Source organism: Carcharhinus amblyrhynchos, chromosome 7, assembly GCF_965287045.1.
Source record: "Carcharhinus amblyrhynchos chromosome 7, sCarAmb.v2.hapA, whole genome shotgun sequence".
In the NCBI taxonomy this organism is placed as follows: domain Eukaryota; kingdom Metazoa; phylum Chordata; class Chondrichthyes; order Carcharhiniformes; family Carcharhinidae; genus Carcharhinus; species Carcharhinus amblyrhynchos.
The window spans coordinates 24,290,743-24,310,640 of record NC_137330.1 but is presented as its reverse complement, the minus strand read 5'-3'; the positions used below and the strand labels follow the sequence as shown (position 1 = coordinate 24,310,640).

At 41.9% G+C, this 19,898-nt stretch overlaps 1 protein-coding gene across 1 annotated transcript in view; it reads left to right on the top strand.

Annotated features, from left to right (window-relative positions):
- The window catches only part of LOC145345358 (CUB and sushi domain-containing protein 1-like), a 1,850,124-nt gene that overhangs the window by 1,041,679 nt on the left and 788,547 nt on the right, over positions 1–19,898 (top strand). The window contains exon 5 of the mRNA XM_080193174.1: positions 249–361. Coding sequence (XP_080049300.1) covers positions 249–361 — 113 coding nt within the window. The remainder of the gene's footprint in view (positions 1–248; positions 362–19,898) is intronic.

The following is a 19,898-nucleotide window of genomic DNA, read 5'->3' as shown; positions in this document are numbered from 1 at the left end:
ACTTTGGGAAATGGCAGCATCCCAGGATCTTGTTTTCATCTTTGTCAGATTTTCTCTTGGTGACGTTGAACATTTCTTCCCACAGAAAATAATAATTTGTTGTTATCCAACAGTCTACAGAATAAAAGAAACATTTCTTCAGTAGCTGTGTGAACATTGTGAAACATTCGGTTTTAGGCAGCATTCTGGTTGTTGAAATAATTCTTCCAACTTGCAGTGCTGATATGAGAGTTTTCTCTTTCTTTCAGGTTGACTGGTTTGAATTTGCCTTCACCTGTCATCAGCAGCAAAAATTGGCTACGGCTACACTTCACGTCAGACAGCAATCATCGGCGAAGAGGATTTAATGCACAGTATCAAGGTAAGAGCGTTCCTAAGTCAGACAGAAGCCAAGTAACTGTTCAGAATAAACTTTCTCAGATGAAGGTGCAAAGCAACAACTGCAGAAATCCCAAAACAAAAATATGGCACTGGAAATGACCAACAAATTAGCCATCGCCTGGAGGAAAAACAATGGTTATCTTCTGAAGTGTGAGCAGTGGAAGAGACTCGCTTGAATTATTAATTGATCTCCCTCTCTCACACACGTTTCATGTCCATTGCTGAATGCATTGATTTTTAAAATTTTAAAATGTCTTTCTCTCCTGTTAAGAGAAATCATTTGGGATCTTTGTGTTTTGACGGGATAGGAGTGTGAAATCTTTCTTTCCTTCATCAGCTTGGATTTCCAAGAGCTGTTTAGCACAGATGAGAGGTCAGCTGGAGAAAGGCGACCTCTGTCAATGTTGCCCTCGGGCAGTTCCCTGAGGTATCTGAGAGAAAGAGTTATGATGAGAACTCTTCACCCTCAACCTGTTCAGATTGAGTTTTTTCCTTTGTTAAATATCTCACCTTTTCAGTCACACTCCTGAGGGCGGAAGCACTGGGCTGGAGATGAAATCGATATCACCAGGCAATTCATCATCATTTTTACAGATTTTATCAGCATCCTCCTCCTGTCATCTGAACAGTTAACACTTTTCCTGTTGATACTCTTAGTGATAAGATCTGAGCGGGAAGCCTCATTCCATATTCAAGTTTCCACTACAATTATCACCAGGAAAATAATGTTAACCTCTTGTTTCTTGTTCATTTGTGGTTAAAGTGAGTTTTTAAAATGGTATTTATGCAAAACACACCCAAGAGAAAAGCTTGCCTTTATAGTAATCATTTTTTTTAACTATGTCTCACATTTTGCCAATTGCTTAACCAACTATGTTGTGAATCATAATGGTTTTGAAGAATGTCCTGAATTTCATTAAACTCTGGCGTATCCAAAACATATAAAACAAGAATCAATAAAACCAACAGAAGATTCACTGAAATAGAATATAAACTCAGAGAAGTTGCAATCAAACTTGTCCAGTTTTAAAACTTATTAAATAGTGTCACAAGTAGGCTTACATTAACACTGTAATGAAGTCACTGTGAACCCCCCTGAGTCACCACACTCCAGAGCCACTTTATAGAATAGCAGCATATTATCAAATGAAAAAGATTGCTGAACTTTGAGCTTCAGAGGGATTTGAGCGTCCTGGTACGTGAACCACAAAAGGTTGGTTAGCAGGTACAGCAAGTGTTTTGGAAGTCAAATATAATTCCAGTATTTATTGTAAGAAGAATGGAATAGAAAATTAAGGATGTTTTGCAACAGTTGTACATGACATTGGTGAGACCAAACTACCAAGGGTATTGTTCAGAGTTTTGGTCTCCTCACTTAAAAAAGGACATGATTGCAACAGAAGCAGTTTGGCGAAAGTTTACTTGTCTGATTCCTGGGATGAGAAGATTATTGCGTGAGGAAAGAATGGGTCTGTATCCACTGGAGTTTAGAAGAATGTGGGGTGACCTTATAATAAAACATGGAACATAGAACATAGAACCCTACAGTGCAGAAACAGGCCCTTCGGCCCATCAAGTCTGCACCGACCACAATCCCATCCAGGCCCTATCCCCATATCCCTCCACGTTTACTCGCTAATCCCTCTAACCTAATTATTCCAGGACACTAAGGGGCAATTGTGGCATGGCCAATCGACCTAACCCGCACGTCTTTGGACTGTGGGAGGAAACCGGAGCACCCGGAGGAAACCCACACAGACACAAGGAGAGTGTGCAAGCTCCACACAGACAGTGACCCGAGTCGGGAATCGAACCCAGGTCCCTGGAGCTGTGAAGCCGTAGCGCTGACCACTGTGCTACCGTGCTGCCCACAAACGTATGAGATCCTGAGGGGGCTTGACAATGTGGATACTGACTGGATGTTTCCACATGTGGGAGAGACCAGAACTAAGGGACACAGTTTAAAAGTAAGACTTCTACCATTTAGGATGGAGATGAGGAGAAATAATTGTCTCTGATAATGGTGAGTCTGTGAAACTCTGGAGCATTAGAGGCGGGGTCATTGAATATTTTTGAGGCTGCATGAGATAAATTCTTGACTAACAAGGGATTCAAGGGGTGTTGGGAAAGTGACAGTGAAGCCACAATTGGATCAGCCATAATCTTACTGAATGACACAACTGCTCAAGGGACTGAATGACCTACTCTTGCTCCGAATTCGGATGTTTGTATGTTCAAAGTATGTGGTCAGGTTGCAGCTTGTGTACTGAAGTGAAGGTCAGCAGGCAGGGCAAGGCTCTGTAATGTCAACGTTGAGTTACAAGACTCAGTGAATGAAGCTTGTGGTACATTCTGCCAAGGAGCTGTCTGTGAGAAGCTTTTGTACATGTAATATACATAGAAACATAGAAGAGAGGAGCAGGAGGAGACCATTTGGTCCTTTGAGCCTGCTCTGGCATTCATTACGATCATGGCTGATCATCCAACTCAATAGCCTAATCCTGCGTTATCCCCATAATCTTTGATCCCATTCGCCCCAAGTGCTATATCCAGCCACCCTTGTATACATTCAATGTTTTGGCATCAACTACTTCCTGTGGCAATGAATTCCACAAGCTCACCATTCTTTGGATGAGAAATATATCCTCACCTCCATGCTAAATAATCTACCTTGAATCCTCAAACTGTGACCCCTGATTCTGGACTCCCCCACCATCAGGAATATCCTCCCTGCATCTATCCTCTCCAGCCCTATTAAAGTTATAAGTTCCCCACTCATTGGTCAGAACTCCAGCAAAAATAATTGTCAAGCTCTCCTCATATACCAGCCCTGCTATCCCTGGAATCAACCTGGTAAACCTTCACTGCAGTCCCTCCAGAACAAGAAGATCCTTCCTCAGAAAAGGAGACCAAAACTGCACACAATACTCTAGGTGTGGCCTCACCAAGGCCCTGTATAATTGCAACAATACATCCCTGCTCCTGCACTCAAAATCTCTTGCAATGTAGGCGAACATGCCAAAGAACAAAGAAAATTACAGCACAGGAACAGACCCTTCGACCCTCCAAGCCTGCCCGACTGAACTAAAACCTCCTACCCTTCTGGGGTCCCTACCTCTCTATTCCCATCCTATTCATATATCTGTCCAGACACCCCTTTAAACTTACTACCGTATCTGCTTCCACTACCTCCCCCGGAAGCAAGTTGCAGACACCCACCACTCTCTGTGTAAAATTTGCCCCGTGCATTTCCTTTAAACTTTGCCCCTCGCACCTTAAACCTATACCGCCTGGTAATTGACTCTTCCACCCTGGGAAAAAGCCATTTGCCTTCTCGATCACCTGCTGCATCTGCATGCCTACCTTCAGTGACTGGTGCACAAGGACACCCTGGTCCCGCTGCATACTCCCTTTTCCCAAATTACAGCCAGAAAATCCAGCCTGCTGACTTTGTTACCCTCAGGCTTCAGGAGGCATCTGGCCGAGAAATGCCACCACTCTTAAAAAGTCGGGACTGTGAGACAAATTATGCGAGTACCATCTATAGCTGCAAGAACAGGCAATCAAATCAGTGATGAATAAGTCACAATTCAATCACAATTATTCTTGAAAAATACACTAAGTGCAGCTCTTCGTGTGATTCCAGCCTCTCCGAGTGGGAAGGTATAATTTGTTTTCTGGTCTTTAAGTAGGAACTGAAAACATCTCTTTCCCTGAAGCAAAACTGGCAGGATTTTCCTCCTGGAGATTGCTCCTCAGTTCAATCTCAACTCTGTTACTTGATGTGGTGGGTGGTTCCTTTGGATTTCAGACAACATGGGAAAACAGTTTATCGAAAATTCAAGCACTGTGATGGTAGTTTGTTTTAAAAGCAATATTACGCAAAGCAAGACAAAGCAATTATCACCGCACTATATTACACTGTGTAAATCAAATTCCAATAACCCTATGAGTCGAAACAGTAAAAGCTTTTTAGTCAGAATTTCATGTTCAATTGAGAATATATATTGTTAAAGAATATATATTGTTATCTACAAGTTTATAAGTAACTTTTCAAAAATAAAGGTTTTCCCAAGAATGTATTGACTACAATTGAAATTGAGTGTTAAGTAGTATCTGCTATTGACAATAATTACATAGATACTTAGCAGTACGCTTATAGTGAAATCTTAGACATCCGTAGCAGAATTCAAACATCTAACAACTTTTGAGCTCAAGGCTGATTTGGCTCATCAAATTCTGAGATATCTCTTCACATAGTCACTCTTCCATAATGTTTTTCCAAGCCTGTTACATGAAAATTGAGGGGCGGGATCTTCTCGTGCCACCCAAGGCGATCCCCCCACCGTGGGGTCTCCAGTGGCAGAGATTATAACCAACAGGAATTCCCGGAAACACTGGTGGGACCAGAAGATCCCACCACCGGCCAATGATGGGATGCCTCTGACATCTCAAAACACTCTGTGGGAGTTGTGGAAAATCCCAACCCCTTATGTTTCTACATCTTCACTGATTGATTATCTGTCCTTGCAGCCACAGATGGTACTCGCATAATTTGTTTCACAAACCCTACTTTTTAAAAGTGGTGGTATTTCTCGCCCAGGTGCCTCCTCAAGCCTGAGGGTGACAAAGTCGGCAGGTCGGATTTTCGCTACCAAGGTGGGTAGCTCGAGTTGATAAATGTCAAGACTCAGCAAATCTGCCTCTGTTTCCAGGGCCCTGTTATAGCTGTTTTCACTCTGTGGAGGTGAGAATATGGTAGAGTAAGGCCTGTCGATCCCAGAAGCAGGCAGTAGGCAGCAAGAGTATGCAAATACTGAGGCGGTCTGGTTAAACGGCCCACCTCGGTTCTCCGCAGTTGTTATTGAAGCTGTTTAAGCCCTTTAATCCTCACCACTCCCTTGCCACACATTTCCATGCCTCCTCATACCCCCATACCACCTCCAAAGCACTCACCGTGAGCAGACATCAGGAGCCATGTGAAGATGACAGAACAAACTTTTAATAATCTAACACTGCTGTCACTCATATACGCTGAAAATAAAATTCTCATTCATGAAACCCATTCAAAGCTTATAACTCTGCTCACTGGATTAATATATTCTAAAAACAATCAAAATTTGATTCAAGCCATCAGATCAAAAACAACAAATCTTTGAAAAACCTCTTTAAACTGTAAGTCAGGCTATGAACTGAAAGCCCCTTGCTGAGATAACAACTCTTGAAATTCAGTCCAGCATTCTAAATGAATAATAGCCCTTGGGTATACGTTAACAAAGATTTCTATTGAAATTGCATGAACAAATGGGATTTCTTTTCAAACCTCTCCCAGATGACCGATCAGTCAAAACAGTGCAGCAGAGGTATTTTTCAACTCTTTCTGACGGTTAAGCCTTTTTTTTGCATGTTTAAGGAGCCGTAGATTTAAAATCTTCATACCATGACACTGAAACTGATCTTATCCATCCTTCAAGAATGTTTACAGCTACTCCATCAGTTGTTGACTTGCACACTGGGGTCTGTTTGAATTCAGCACCAAGTTCAAATGCTCCTGCTGAGTTTGGGTTTCCTGCCTGTATGATACACAGCCCACCCCTTTCCCCTCCTAGCAGGACTTTGACATTCACCTGTTTTAAAAGGTCTGAAGGATCTGCCCAGCTCTGTGGAATTATGGTCTGCATCTTTCTCTGCTGCTCAAATACTTCTCAATGATTGCATCTGCTTTTCCTGTTACTTTGTAGTAAATTGAATTCTAATGCTTTATTTTTCATTTAAAAAGAATGATGTATCAAAGGCATATTATTTTGAAATTTTACTGAAATGTCTTTTAATGATTCTTACTGTCCAGACTGACTATTGCTAATCATTGAATTTTATATTTATAAATTAAAGCAGTTCAAGTAAAATAATTTAAAGTCTCAAAATTACATTTTCATTCACCAGACAAAAACCTGTTTAACAAGCAAAAGCTAAAAGTTATTAAATTAAAAGAGACTTAAAAATAATTTAATTAACATTTTCCTTCCAATACTCTGATCCCAAATGTGACCCTCTATAATACAATTCAAACATATTGTATACAGGGAGGTTTCTTATTAATTCCTCTTTGGGACATGATGCTGCTGGCAAGGCCAGCATTTATTGTTGGACGTGAGCCACTTCTTTGAATCATTGCAGTCTATGTGCATATCCACTCTGCTGTCAGGGAGGTAGTTTCAGGATTTCGATACAGCTTGATGAAGGTGATATAATTCCAAGTCAGGATGTTATATGCCTTGGAAGTGCGCTTGCAGATGATGACGTTCTTAAGTTCTTGCTGTCCTTGTCCATGTCGGTGGCCACATATTTGAAAGCCACTGTGGAAGGTGTCTTGCAGGCCACCTTATAGATGATACACACTGTTGCCACTGTGCACCAATGTTGGAGGGTGGGGTGAATGTTTGACAGAGTGGAACAGGTGACAGTTAAATGGGCTGTTTTGTCCTGAATGGAGTCAGGCTTCTTGAGTGTTGTCAGAGTTGTGCCCATCTAGGCAAATAGTGTGAGTATTTCTGACATGTGTTCCTTAGGTGGTGGAAAGTTTTGGGGAGTCAGAAGGTGATTTATTCTCCTCAGAATGCTCAGCCCTGACCTGTTCTTGTAGTCACAGCATTTATATGGACCAGCTGGTTTCTAGTCAGTGGTAACCCTCAGGATGCAATTGGTGGGAGATTGAGTAATGATAATTCCATTGAATGTTCAGGGATGAAGAGTAAATGATTTCTTTTGCAGCATTATTGCTTGGCATGAATTTTCCTTCTGACCACAGCCAACTCCACATCCATGTCTGGAAGCAGCATGACATTAAGCTGCAAACAAAAATCAAACTTTAGCCGGTCAATTTCCTTAACATCCTGCTGTAAGGCAGATAATTCTAGGTCTGCAATTGGTGCCACATTAAAGCTCTGGAATGCTTTCACCAATGGCTCCTGAGATCCACCATGAGAATGGCGCTACAAAATCCCAAACAACGAAGTCTTTCATTGTGCTGGTCTCAAGAAGAAAGAGAGATCTCACCAGAAAATTCAACTTAAATGGGCAAGTCATATCTTGTGCCTAGCTGACTACAGAAACCCCATGCAAACTTCTCATGGAGAAATGTTTCAGGGCAATTGACAACAAGATGGTCCATACAAATGATACAAAGGCACTGTAAAAAAAAAACTTACAAAGTTCTGCATTGTCTTTTTTTTAAATTTTGCTTTGATTTGATTTATTATCACATGTATTTACATACAGTGAAAAGTATTGTTTCTTTTGTGCTAAACAGACAAAGCATACCATTCATAGAGAAGGAAACAAGAGAGTGCAGAATGTAGTGTTACAGTCATAGCTAGGGTGTAGAGAAAGATCAACATAATACAAGGTAGGTCCATTCAACAGTCTGACAGCAGCAGGGAAGAAGTTGCTCTTGAGTTGGTTGGTATGTAACCTCAGACTTTTGTATCTTTTTCCCGAGGGAAGAAGGTGGAAGAGAGAATGTCCAGGACATGTGGGGTCCTTAATTAGATGGCTGCTTTGCCGAGACAGTGGAAAGTGTAGACAGAGTCAATGAATGGGAAGCTGGTTTGCATGATGGATTGGACTACATTCATGACCTTTTGTAGTTTCTTGTGGTCTTGGCCAGAGCAGGAGCCATACCAAGCTGTGATAGAACCAGTAAGAATGCTTTCAATGGTGCATCTGTAAAAACTGACATCCCAAATTTCCTTAGTCTTCTGAGAAAGTAGGGGCGTTGGTGAGCTTTCTTAACTATAATGTCAGCATGGGAGCACCAGGACAGGTTGTTGGTGATCTGGATATCTAAAAACTTGAAGCTCTCAATCCTTTCTACTGCTTCCCTGTCGATGTAGAGAGGGGCATGTTCTCATTTACGCTTTCTGAAGTCGATGACAATCTCCCTCGTTTTGTCAACATTGAGGGAGAGATTATTGTCATAGAACATTACAGCGCAGAACAGGCCCTTCGGCCCACGATGTTGCGCCGACCAATTAAAAAGCAATGACCTTCTAACCTAAACCAATCCCTTTCCATCTGTAAACCTATCCACAGATCTCTTAAATGCCCCCAAACTAGGCGCATTTACAACTGCAGCAGGCAGGGCATTCCAATCCCTCACCACCCTCTGGGTAAAGAACCTACCTCTGACATCCGTCCTATAACTACCACCCCTTAATTTAAAGCTATGTCCCCTCGTGCTAGCTTTCTCCATCCAAGGAAAAAGGCTATCACTGTCCACCCTATCTAAACCTCTAATCATCTTGTATGTTTCAATAAGGTCCCCCCTTAGCCGCCTTCTTTCTAATGAAAACAACCTCAAATCCCTCAGTCTCTCCTCATAGGACCTCCCCTCCATACCAGGCAACATCCTGGTAAACCTCCTCTGCACCCTCTCCAAAGCCTCCACATCCTCCCTATAATGTGGGGACCAGAACTGCACACAGTACTCCAAGTGCGGCCGCACCAGAGTTTTGTACAGTTGCAACATGATGCTACGGCTCCTAAATTCAATACCCCTACCAATAAATTGGTCATGGCATCAATTCACCAGATTCTCTGTCTCATCATTGTTTGAGATCTGACCCGATGGTGTCGAATTGGAGGGGAATTTGGCTGCACAGTCATAGGTGTATAAGGAGTACAGGAGGGGGCTGAGAACATAGCCTCGTGGGGCACCAGTGTTGAGGATGATCATGGAGGAAGTGTTGTTGCCTATTCTTACTGATTGTGGTCTATGAGTTAGGAAGTTCAGAATCCAGTTACAGAGTGTAGAGCCGAGGCCCAGGCCATGGAGTTTGGAGATGACTTTCGTGGGAATAATAGTGTTGAAGGCTGAGCTGTAGTCAATAAATAGGAGTCTGCCATAGATGTCTTTGTTATCTAGATGTTCCAGGTTGAGTGCAGGGCCAAGGTGATGGCGTCTGCTGTGGACCTGTTGCGGCGGTAGACAAACTGTCATGCATCCAGGTAGTCTGGGAGGCTGGAATTGATTCATACCATGATTAGCTGTTTAAAACACTTCATAATGATGGATGTCAGAGACACCAGCCGACAGTCAGTAAGGGACGCTGTTTGGCTTTTCTTAGGTACTGGGATGATGGTTATCTTCTTAAAGCAGATAGAGACTTCAGATTGTTGTAAAGAGAGGTTGAAGGTATCTGTGAATACCCCCACTAGCTGGTCCATACAGGATCTGAGTGCTGAAGTTGCCAGTGAGTGCTAGTGAGTTGCAGAGAATCTCTCTTGGGATAACGTTGCCGCCGACCAGTCCATGTGGAGGCAAGCACTAAAATTTGGCACAGTATGTTTCGAGGACCACCTGTGCTAAACTTGCAACATACTTTGTGCCAGAGGTGGCACAGCCACAGAAGTTCCCCCAAGCACCAGCATTGACAAGATGAAGGGCAGTTCTGTGGGCATCCACGCCAAATTAGATTCTGCTGTCGTGAGAGGGCCCATAGAAGTCGATGAAGTCAATGGCAGCCTGGGCACACTTGACTAACAAAGAGTCTACCACCTCACTTTATCAGCCCAAGCATGAATGTTGATTAAGCCTTACCACATATAAGCCTGGATTGTTTCATTCACTCAGAAAGGACAGCAGGACTAGAGGACACAGCCTCAAGATAAGGGGGTGGGAGGCAGTTTAGATCAGAGTTGAGGAGGAACTTATTCACTCAAAGGGTGGTGAATCTCTGGAATTCTCTGCCCATTGAAATGGTGGAGGCTACCTCGCTAAATATATTTAAGTCATGGGTAGATAGGTTTTTGGTAGACAGGGGAATTAAGGGTTATGGGGAGAAAGCAGGAAAGTGGAACTGATCCATTTCAGATCAGCCATGATCTTATTGAATGGCGGGGCAGGCTCGAAGGGCTAGATGGCCTATTCCTGCTCCTATTTCTTATGTCCTTATCATCTGAGGAGTTGTAAATTGAACTGAACAGTTTGCAATCATCCATGAACATTTCCCACTTACAATGAGAACATCACAAAGAAAACTGTTGATCCTTGGACATGGTCTTGAATGTCCCCATGCAGTGAAATCCTAGAACTGAAATGATTGGCCTTTTATTTTGTGCAGGGTAGAACATTGGCCAGTGGAGATTTTTCCCCCTTGATTCTGATTGATTTCCATTTTTCTAGTGCTCCTTGATTCCATACTTCATCAAGTGCTATTTTGATATCAAGGGCACTCACTTGTTTTTGATAAGAGAGGGGATTAAGGGTTATGGGGAGAGGGCGGGAATGTGGAACTGAGCCACGACAGATCAGCCATGATCTTATTGAATGGCGGGGCAGGCTCGAAGGGCTAGATGGCCTACTCCTGCTCCTATTTCTTATGTTCTTGTGTTCTTTCACTCATCCCAGAACATTGCAGCTCTTTGTCCATGTTTGGGCCAGTTACTGTAATTACATCTCAAGCTGATTGATCCCAGCAGAACCCAAATTGAGTCGCGATGAGCAGATTGTCATCGAGTAAGATCCACCTGATAACTATACTGGTGAAGACATTCCACTCTTTGCTGATGATTGAGAATGAGGGGGTGATTAACTGGATTGGATTTGTCCTGCTGTTTGTGAAGAGGATATAACTGCACAACATTCCACCTTGTCACAGAGATGTCAGCATTTTAGCTGTAATGAAGCAGCTTGGCCAGATGCACGGTTCGTTTTGAGTACAATATATAATATAATCTTAATCATAGGAGAAGACACACATTTTTTGTGTATTGAATAGTTATACACTAATCTTTTGGAATCCCTCTCATTGATTGGCTGAATATGATCTGACTTTATGCCAGCTATGTTGAATTTAAATACAATTTTCCTTTTTCATCGGGTGTCTGATATCCAGTGTCCTCTTTGCTTCTGGGTCCTTTAGTATTGTTGGTGAACTCTGTATGCCTCGCTTCCATGTTTTATTTGCTTCATGGCAATGAACATGACTTTAATATTAATCTGCATCAGTGAATGTCACAACCGACGTTCCGATTATGACTGGGGTCTTTGGTGGTGATCTGTACAAGCCATCAGTTTGGAGAAAACGTTATTGGTTAACTCACCCAGGGCCACTGGTAAAATGCACTGAAAGAAGTACAGAGTTGTCTGAATCTGAACAATTGGAGCTAAAGGAGCCCTTTGATATGAACATGTTTATCATAATGTCACAAGACATTCCTTCCAGGCTTATATTGGAAATGCTATTCATTACTCACCCAATATGTATAAACACATATTTCCAGTAGGAATAACTGTGTAGCAATCAGAATTATAAACTCTAACTCATTTTATTTCATCCTATCCTGGTAATATAAATATTTTTTCAAAAGCATTTTACCAATGTTTGCTAAAACTTATTGTAAGATTGGTGGTTTCCGTTTATCTGATTGGTTGTGGGCAAATCAGACACAAATGGGCTAGATGTTTACCATTTATATAGATGATCTGGAGGAGGGAACCGAGTGCAGGGTGTCGAAATTTGCTGATGACACCAAGATTGGGGGAAAGGCAAATTGTGCGGAGGGTGTGGAGAGTCTGCAGAAGGATCTAGATAGGCTGGGCGAATGGGCCAGGAAATGGCAAATGGAATTTAATGTTGGCAAGTGTGAGGTGGTCCACTTTGGTAGGAAGAATGGTAGGAAGGACTATTACTTAGGTGGCGAAAAACTGCAGCAGGCGACGGTGCAGAGGGACCTCGGGGTCCTTGTGCATGAGTCGCAAAAACCCAGCTTGCAGGTGCAGCAGGTGGTCAGGAAGGCGAATGGGATGCTGGCCTTCATAGCGAGGGGGATTGAATATAAAAGTAGGGAGGTCTTGCTGCAGCTGTATAGGGCATTGGTGAGGCCGCAGCTGGAGTACTGTGTGCAGTTTTGGGCGCCGCACCTGCGCAAGGATATTTTGGCCTTGGAGGGAGTGCAGAGGAGGTTTACTAGGCTGATACCGGAGTTGAGGGGGTTGAGCTATGAGGAGAGGCTGAATAAACTAGGCTTGTACTCGTTAGAGTTTAGAAGAATGAGAGGAGATCTCATTGAGACATATAAGATGATGAATGGGATGGATAGGATAGAGGTGGAGAGACTCTTCCCGCTCAAAAAAGACAGTAGGACTAGGGGGCACAGCCTCAAGATAAAGGGGGGCGGTTTAGAACGGAGTTGAGGAGGAACTTCTTCACTCAAAGGGTGGTGAATCTCTGGAATTCTCTGCCCGTTGAAGTGGTGGAGGCTGCCTCGCTAAATATTTTTAAGAAGCGGGTTGATGGGTTCTTGATAAGAGAGGGGATTAAGGGTTATGGGGAGAGGGCGGGAAAGTGGAACTGAGCCACGACAGATCAGCCATGATCTTATTGAATGGCGGGGCAGGCTCGAAGGGCTAGATGGCCTACTCCTGCTCCTATTTCTTATGTTCTTATGTTTGTTACTTAGGAGACAACTTGAGTCAGGCAAGTTCCAGATTTGGCAGAACCATCTTGGTTTAAAGGAGCCAATTTTCACTGCAGGGCGGTAGATGCAAGACTGAGTCAGACACACTGACCCCAGTGGGCCTGATTCAAATACCAGTAAGAAGGCTTGGCTCAGTTCCTAGGGACTTCACCCAAGTTGTTTTAGAAGCTGGTAGGCCCTCTTTTCCTCACCCCTCTGAGACCCTTCACCCATCCGCAGTCCATCTCTGTCAACACAGGCTTCTATCCATCCCCATGATCCCTTGTATTCCCTATCTATACCATATCTATAGCCATCCATCCACTACCCATAATGGGCAGACCTCAAGAACCATGTGGAGATGAAAAAAATAAACTCCTAACTAATATAACTCTTCCATACATTTGTTTAGTACTGGAGAACTCCTATTCATGAATCCTGTTCAAAATTCTTAAATAATTTTAAGTAGTTCATCTCTTATGAAAAGAAACAAACTTATATACCCCGCATCAAAGACTACTGATCTTTCATGGCTTCTTTACATTAACAATCAAATTGTGAACTCTGTACCCTGTGCAGTAATAATTGTAGGTTTTGAAACATGATTAAGCATTCATAATGAAAAAATAATAAACCTTAGAGAAATGTCAAACAAATTTGTCAAGCATGATTTCCCCTTCATAAATCCATGCTAACTCTATCTGATCCTGCCACTGCTTTCTAAATGTTCCACTATAAAGTCCGTGATAATGGATTCAAGAATTTTCCCCGATGTTAGGCTCACTGGTCTGTAACTTCCCTGTTTTCTCTCTGCCTCGCTTTTCGAATATTAGAGTGACATTAGGTAACCTCCAATCTGCAGGCACTGTTCCAGAGTTTATAGAATCCTGGAAGATGATCACCAATGCATCCACCATTTCTAGAACCACTTCCTAAAGTACTCTGGGACGCAGATTAACTCCTGGGGAATTATCTGTCTTCAATCCCATCCATTTTCCTAGCAGCATTTCTCTCTTAATATTGATCTTCCTCAGTTCTTCCTTCTCATTAAATCTTGCATTCACCAACATTTTTGGTCTCTGATTTGTGTCCTTTTTTGTGAAGATAGAACCAAAGTATGTATTCAGTTGCTCAGCCATTTCTTTGTCCCCTATTATACATTCCCCCATTTCTGGGGATGTACGTTTGTCTTCACCAGTCTTTTTCTTTTCACATATCCATAGAAATTCTTAGTGTCAGTCTTTATGTTCCCTGCAAACTTACTTTCATATTGTATTTTCCCCTTCTTAATCAATCCCTTGGTCATTCCTAGCTGAATTCTAAACTGCTCTCAATCCTCAGACCTATTATTTTTCTTTGCCAATCTGTACGCTTCTTCCTTGGATCGGATACTACCTCTCATTTCCTTTGTAAGCCATGGATTGGTCCTCTTACCCTTTTGTGCCAGACAGGAATAAGTAGCTGCTGCAGTTCCCCCATGCATTCCATGAATGTTTACCATTGCCTCTCCACCATTATCCCTTGAAGTAACTCTCCCTAATCTATCAAGCTAATTTATGCTTCAAATCTTCAGTTTCCTTTATTGTGATTCAGCATCCCAGTCTCTGCATCAATTACTTCATTCTCCATCTTAATAAAAAATTCTATATTGTTATGGTCGCTCATCCCCAAGAGTCTAGCACAGCTCGATTGGCAACAATTCCCTTCTTATTACACAATACCCAGTCTAAGATAGCCTGTTCTCTCGTTGGTTGCTCCACTTATTGGTCAAGAAAACCATCCTGTGGATACTCCAGGAATTTCTTCTTTCAGGCAATATGACTGATTTGATTTGTCCAATCTATGTACAGATTAAAATCACCCTTGATCACCAATATTCCCTGATCATATGCATCTCTGATTTCTTGTTTAGTGCCATTCCCAACATCACCACTGCAGCTTTGAGGGTCTATATATGACACCACTAATATTTTTGCCCTTTGGTAATTTTCAGCTCCAGCCATACAGACTCCACATTGTCAGAGCTGATATTCTTTCTCACGATTCTGTTAATTTCCTCTTTAACCAATAATGCCATTCCACCACCTTTTCCGTTATGCCTGTCCTTCCTAAATACTGAATACCTTGGGATGTTCAGTTCCCATCCTTGGTCACCCTGCAGCCATGTCTCTGTAATCCCAATTACATTGTACCTGTTTACATCTATCTGTGCGATTAGTTCATCCACTTTATTGAAAACGCTCCAAGCATTAAGGCACAGAGCCTTTAAGCTTGTCTTTTTAACATTGTTTGTCTCACTCCCAATATTTTCTCTGTAGCCCTGTTTGAATTTTGTCCTTGGTTACTCTGCCTGCCATTTTTCTTATACCTTTTTCTACCTTTTGCACATTGGTCATTTTAAAACAAAAAAGTAAATTCAAAGAATCCACTTTGAATAAAGTTTATATTTTGAAAGTTATGCGTATGATATGGCTTTAATAGGCATGACAGATGAGTCATCGCAAAAAAAAATCCTCTTGCAATTGATTTGTGTTGAAGAAATGTTTCCTCCAGGTTTAATGGTCACGGTCTGGTGAGCATTTGGACTTGGGAAATGATTGTATTGTCTTGCTTGCTACAATTTCGCTGAACCCTTTGAACATGAATACTCTTTCTGAGATGCAGAGGATGTTTTGATCCAAGTGAAGGATTTTGAACCCAATCTTTGTTGGAAGAAATATTCAGCAAAGATTTTAAGAAGAAAGCAGTAATTTATTCATTTTTTTCTGGTTTGTGACTGTAAACCGGGAGTGTGAAAATTGTTGACTAAATCTGGCTGACAGGATGGTAAGATGAATGATAACGACAGAAGTGCTATCAGTTTTTTTCCACCAACGCATTTGAAATGCAATCATTATTGTAATGCAGGAAACATAAAAGCAATGAGATAGATGACCAGATAATCTGCTTTTGTGATATTGGTTGAGGGACAAATGGAGGCTATGAAAACAAACTACTCTTTTTCTTCCTTTGAACAGTGACCTAGAATTTTATTTTAACATCTACCTGAGAGAACAGATGCAGCTTAGTTTGATTATTACATCCAAAAGATCGTATGGCATTCTGTCAATATAACTGTTGACATGTTGTTCACATTTCACATTCACATTAACCTCAAGAAAGGATTTAATTTCACCAAATTTAACTGAACAGGACAGCATCCTTTCATATGGTTAGCCTGATTATCTTTAGTTATCTATAAAATCTATTCATGCGACTGACACTTTAGACCCAACAGAATATGTAGAACGGAGTCACACTGTTGTAAACAGCATAATGAATCACAGAGCACATAGGCTATCTCCTGCCCTAACATATCCTGTATTTCACCTTTGTAAAAAAACCCTTATAGGATAATGGGCATGGCTGAAAAGGCAATTTGTGTTGCCCATCCCTAATTGCCATTCAGATGATGGCAGTGTGCCACCTTCTTAAAGCACTGGAGTTATATGATGAAGATGCTGCCATTGTGCATTTTGTTTATTCTCTCATGGGATATGGTCATCCCTGGCACGGCTACCATTTATTAGCCACCCTAAGTGCTTTTCAGGAGGTGGTTTCCTGGATCCCTCCATTCATGTGGTGTAGGTACACCCACAGGGCTGTTAGGAAGGGAATTCCAGAAATTTGATGAAGTGCAGATAAAGTATGGTGTCAGGATGATGTGTGGCTTTGAAAGGAACTTGCAAATGATGGTGTTCCCATTTGTTGCTGCCCTTATCTTTCCAGGTGGTAACAGTCACAGTGTGGAAGTTGTTGTTGAAGGAGCCTTGTTAAGTTGCTGCAGTGCATCTTGCAGATGGTACACACTGTGCATTGGCGGTAGAAGGAGGGAGTGAATAATAAGTTGATGTTGTACCCATCGAACTGGCTGCCTTGTCCTAATTGGCCTTAATCTTCTTTGGCGTTGTTGGAGTTACACTCATCATACATTCTATCAAACCCCTGACTTATGCCTAGTAGATGATGTAAAAAGCCTGACAACACCAGGTTTTAGTCCAACCGATTTATTTGATAATACTCACAAGCTTTCGAGGGGACTGCCTCTTCGTCAGGTGAATGGAGAGTTCAGAATTCTCCATTCACCTGACGAAGAGGCAGTCCCCTCGAAAGCTTGTGAGTATTATCAAATAAATCGGTTGGATTAAAACCTGGTGTTGTCAGACTTTTTACTGTGTTTACGCCAGTCCAACGCCGGCATTCCCACATCATAGTAGATGATGGACAGCCATTGGGAAGTCAGGAGGTGAGTTACTTGCAATAGGATTTCCAGTCTGCAAACTGCTCTTATAGCCAAAATATTTGCATGGCTGGTCCAGTTCAGTTTGTGGTCAATGTTAACCTCAGAATCTTGATAATGGAGGATTCAGCAATTGTAATGGCAATGAATATCAAGCAGAGATGGTTAGATATTCCATCTGGTTGGAGATTGTCATTGCCTGGCTACTTGCCTCTCATCAGCCTAAGCCTGGATATTGTCCAGGTCTTGCTGCATTTGGACATGGACTGTTTCAGTATCTGAGGGGTAAATGGTGCTGAACATTATAGTAACTAAGGAGTTCCAATGTTGTAACCCAGTGAACATGAAGGAATGGCAATCTTTGCCCAGATGAATTTGGAGCTGATGGTTTTTCCAGCCCTTGTCCTTCGATGAGGCTGAGGACATGAGTTTGGAAGTTGTTGTTAAAGGAGCCTTGGTGAGTTCTTGTAGTGAGTCTTGAAGATAGCACACACAACAGCCACAATCCTTTGGTGGTTGTGGAAGTGAACGCTAAAGGGGCTGGATGGGTTGTTGATGAAGCAAACAGCTTTTCCATGGATGTTGTTGCATGTTATGAGCAATGCAGCAGCCACATCTATTCAGGCAAGTGTGATGATGCTCATAATTGATTTCCCTGACTCCTGGGATGCTCTGCCATCAGGATTGTATGAACTGTATGCATCAGATACCATGACTGTTCCTTTCAGTCAGTGCCTTAAATTTCATTGGAAACCAGTTTCAATCTATTATGTCCACACTCCATCTGCTGTTCATACACTACCAGTGTCAGGAATGTACCTCAGTACACTTTCACTGCTTTTTTCTGCTGTGGTGATCAATCCTCTTCAGACATCAGCAATTTTTTGAAATGAATCACTTTTCTCCATGGGCATTTGCATTTACTGCACCCTACTATTGTATTCAAAATGCATTGTGTTTGTTCATGGACGATATTCATAAAGACCCCTCCTTCTCAACCTTGCCTGAGGTGTGTGGTGACCCTTAGGTTAAATCACCACCTGTCACAGCCTATGGTTATCTGGGACTGTGGCGACATTACCTTTTGTCGTAGTTAATCCGTTTGCATGGACTCAATTTTCTTTCCTGTTTTGATTTTGAGCCTTCCATCAGATCTGAAACAGTGAGCTGTGTCTTCCATGTGCTGATTAAGGTGCTGCACATTTTTTTTTGGTTTGGAATCATGATGATGATGCATTCGATCGATTAGCGAGGGTTTTTGTCATCAAACCTGTCATGTTTTCTTTCCCTTTTCATTCTCTGTTTTTAAGCTCTTAATGAACAACTGAGGTGAATGACTTAGTGAAGATAGAAGCATTATAATCTTCAGATGTGTCACTAGTGACCAGATGCTACGGGGATTGAAGAGCAAATTGAACTGGAACAATGGCCAACTTGCTCATTTTTTTGATCGGAGAGACACTTCACAGCTGTTTTGTTGCCGTAATCAGTATCAGATGGATTGGCATTTCTCCACACGAGGGTAAAGGCCAATTTATGATGACTATTCAGCATTTTCCTCGATGCTAAGCAGTTGCGAAGGGCACTGGAAGGTCCTGTGTGCTACTGATTTGCTATCATGAGATATTATCACTAGAATTATTAACAAATCACGTTAGATTCATCCAGAAACCTTTTCTCCCTCAAGGGGATGGCAGCAGATTGTCCAGCAGCAAGATGATGATTTTTGTATCCTTTGATGCAGAGAAAAGGAATATCTGTGGTGAATACATATGACCACGAACCTGGCCTCATTTTGCATCAACTAGTGCATGCTCAAGTAATCACCTATTTGCTCGGTCATATTTAAGTTTACTTATTAGTGTCACAAGTGGGCTTACATTAATACTGCAGTGAAGTTACTGTGAAAATCCCCCAGTGGTCACACTCCAGCATCTGTTTGAGTACACTGAGGTAGAATTTAGCATGACCAATGCACTCAACCAGCACATCTCTCGGACAGTGGGAGGAAATCTGAGCATCCCGAGGAAACCCACGCAGATGTGGGGAGAACACGCAGACTCCGCACAGCCAGTGATCCAAACTGGAATCAAATCCGGGTCCCTGGTTTTGTGAGGCAGCACAGCTAGCCACTGTGCCACCTGTAAAATGCTTTTCATCAGTGTTACTTAACAGTTCTGGATAGACAAAATCATTTCTCTTCAATTGATAGAAGGGACATGTCGAATGATGTTTAGGTCCTATTAATTAACCCTGACACTGATGCTTTTGCAGTTCTTCACTTTCATTCCTAATGAATACTAATTTATTGCACCAGCTTACTTTCTTGTTTATGGTCACCTGCAGCTTGAATGTGTAAGGTACTTTTGTCTTGGTTTTTGACCATGCCTTAATCATAAATATCCTTGCTGGTCCTTGACATTAAAAGATGTATTTCTAGAATATGTCAATTGGAAATGAATGGACCACTGTCATGTTTATTTCTTAAAAAAAACAGATGTTTTAGTTATTCATAAGTTTCTTCATAAATACGAGCAAAAATTATTTGAAGTTTAAAGAAAGATGTAATACTTGTTTTTGCACATTGTCCTTGTGCACTGCCACAGAATGATTGCATGCAGGTTCACATCTGTGATTCTCCACTTAAGTATGTTCACAGTGTAGCCTATGTTACAATGAAATGAGTTTAGGTGCTTCCTGCAGTGAGAGAGAATTTCAAAGGAATTGCTTTACATCTAGGTTTGTTGGTAATGTGGCAGCTTCTTGTACTGGTGGAGGC